The following is a 2500-nucleotide window of genomic DNA, read 5'->3' on the forward strand; positions in this document are numbered from 1 at the left end:
TGCGCCCCCGTCATCTTTTGATTTCATTAAATACTAACTTGTGGTAGCTTGTGCAACGCTTTTCCGAATGACACTTGACATTCATTGTGCCTGTCACGTAAAACACGTACAGGTGAAGGTGATTTAACAGTTTACTCATTGACTACTCGGGTCACCTGGGTGTCAAATTGTGCCACCGTCTCTGACACACCGTCATAAGTTACTCGTCGGTGTGTCAGGACTGGGGGCGGGTTTCTACCCAGGGAGTCGTGCGTCTAATCACTGGTCGACACATTTGTGTTTTAGGCAGCGACGAAGCATGACCGTTAACAAGACAGTGAGCGGTTCCACCTGGGTAAAAACCCAGAGGGTTGTAAGTTATGACAAACAGTGCAGCCTTTTCAAACGGCGGGGTTATGTGCCCTAAAATCGTTTTGGACTTGGTTAGGTCGCCATGCTGATGTTCGGGACCCCTAATGTTTATATTGTGCAAGGCCGGCGTAGCCCAGGTGTAGACCGCGAAAGGCACGTTCGGTTATTGTTTAGAAAGAATGTATTTTTACAGTGTAGAATGATACATGCAAAAGCAGTCCATTCCTCTTAAGCAGTCAATCTACTCTGTATGTGGGTGAAATCCCGGATTTCTGTGTGATGACCGTCCAGGTTTTGTAACGGTCAGCGGTTACATAACCCCCGTTGAAGCTGCATCGGCCATCATAACTATGTTCCCTCTCTCTTTATGACCAGTGAGCATAGCACTATATAATCTTTAATTTTTGTCAACTTGGGATTAGCTGAGCCTGTAAGCAATTACTGGTTTTGCTAAATGATCGTTATTAATCCTGCTTTGTGGTGTTGAATTAGTTTGATAACGCTAGTTTGGGTTAGTAATGGTTTAAAAATTAGTGTCCCAAGTAAGTGCCTAACGGCCATTTTTAAACTGAAGACTTAATTTTTAATTTTTAATCCTTTAGATTTTAAAGGTAATATAGCTGGAAATTTAATCCTGGTTCGTCCGGGTTTTTCCAGGACCGTGGCTGGATTTAAATGTGGCCGTCCAGCCCGGAACTGTTATGCTCACCCGAATTAGTGTCTGTTGACTGTCATTACGGACTTGTTGGTTGGCACTCGGCCACTTTGGTTGAGCTTAAGTAAGGCTTGTTTTTATAAGGTGTCGGGACTTCGCGACTCCGGTGTTTACTAGGCGTGATAAGCCGGTTTACACTGGGCTTTCGGGGTGCCAAAGTGGCCCACCCCGGGAGTTTGTCGCACCTTTTTTACCCCTCCGGCATTCAAGCGTGATATTGCATTAGTACGGCGTGGTGCGGTACCTGGCTCAATGCCTGTGTGAGCACGCCGGCGCTGTAGTGTTACGCCAATGCCAGGGTCACGCCTCTCACCAAGTTGTCGTTGGTATATTGCTTACCAGTTTCCGCTTGTTGAGAGGATGCCTTTTGCGGCGCATTTGATGTACCGCTTTGGGCGCTACTCTGTAGCTCATACAAACACATGTAACGACCGTCTGTTTTACCTGGTGTGTTTGTTTTTAGTGGGTTGCTTGCAACAAGTAGTTGTGAAAACACCAAACGGATAACAAACAACCAGTAAGACGGCGGAGCGTTAAATATACCAAGTTTTACACTTTTAGCGGTGGATGTCTTGGCTCACACAACGATGAAGGACGCAGCGAATTGCGATAAGCATTGTGACTTGCAGACTTCTGCGAATCAACAGATTTCTGAACGTATTAGACACACCACTCTTTTGTGGTACTCCCATTTCAGTGAACCTCAACTTCTAACGCACAACCACTTTGCAACAGAGGTTGCGTAGTCCGGTGGCTGTGGTTGCGAGTAGTGGCCCCTGAGGTCATTATTTTTAGTTAAACTTGTGTCTGTGTGCGCGGCCACTTTTTAGTGGTGTGGAACTTTAGATGTAACTCGTTACTCGCGTTCTGCTTTGCGAGCACATTCACGTCGTTTAACATCCCATTTTATTATATATTTTGGTAGCATCCAGAGCTTTAATAGGTTTGGGGAACCTTCCAGTATATGATTGGTTTTTTCAGTCTAAATGATTGATAACCAGTTTATATGATTGAGAAGCATCCCATTCTATTGATAACAGCGATGGGTCTTGTCTCACACTGTTTGTAAAAAAGTTCTGGATATGCGCCAGAGTTATAATATTGTCGATGGGCTTTTCTTTGCTCGTTATGGCATGTTCTGGTGTGACCTTAGCTGTGTCATACCTGGGCTGTCGTTACGGGTATAAGATGTTTAGATTAGTTCCTGAGATTGGGTGAGACTATCCACTGAATTTAAACATATAACTAAGTGGAAGAAAAGAAAATAAATATGATTCCCTTAGTAACGGCGAGTGAACCGGGATGAGCCCAAAGTGGAAATCCGTTATTTTCTATAACGGACTTGTGGTCTTTAGCGGCGTTGCCAGTGGTAGCGAGTTGCCAAGTTTCTTGGGACAGGACATCATAGAGGGTGACAATCCCGTACCTGCTTCT

General features: G+C 44.8%; 1 protein-coding gene and 2 non-coding genes across 3 annotated transcripts in view; 2 read left to right on the forward strand and 1 right to left on the reverse strand.

Annotated features, from left to right (window-relative positions):
- Positions 1-131: 131 nt before the first annotated feature.
- TOT_030000105 (hypothetical protein) overlaps positions 132-2500 on the reverse strand; it is a gene marked incomplete at both ends in the record, with an annotated part of 2889 nt that continues 520 nt past the window's right edge. Inside the window, 7 exon segments of the mRNA XM_009692849.1 lie at positions 132-254; positions 263-452; positions 1090-1251; positions 1354-1536; positions 1786-1842; positions 1927-2048; positions 2065-2235. Of these exon segments, the coding sequence (XP_009691144.1) occupies positions 132-254; positions 263-452; positions 1090-1251; positions 1354-1536; positions 1786-1842; positions 1927-2048; positions 2065-2235 (1008 nt within the window).
- TOT_03r000003 lies at positions 1619-1768 on the forward strand. The gene has a single exon (XR_696412.1). It is a non-coding gene; the product is annotated as a 5.8S ribosomal RNA (ribosomal RNA).
- The window catches only part of TOT_03r000001, a 3343-nt gene continuing 3136 nt past the window's right edge, over positions 2294-2500 (forward strand). Inside the window, exon 1 of the ribosomal RNA XR_696410.1 lies at positions 2294-2500. This exon is cut by the window's right edge and continues 3136 nt beyond it. This is a non-coding gene — a ribosomal RNA (28S ribosomal RNA).

The sequence above is a fragment of the Theileria orientalis genome, chromosome 3 (assembly GCF_000740895.1).
Source record: "Theileria orientalis strain Shintoku DNA, chromosome 3, complete genome".
NCBI classification, from domain to species: domain Eukaryota; phylum Apicomplexa; class Aconoidasida; order Piroplasmida; family Theileriidae; genus Theileria; species Theileria orientalis.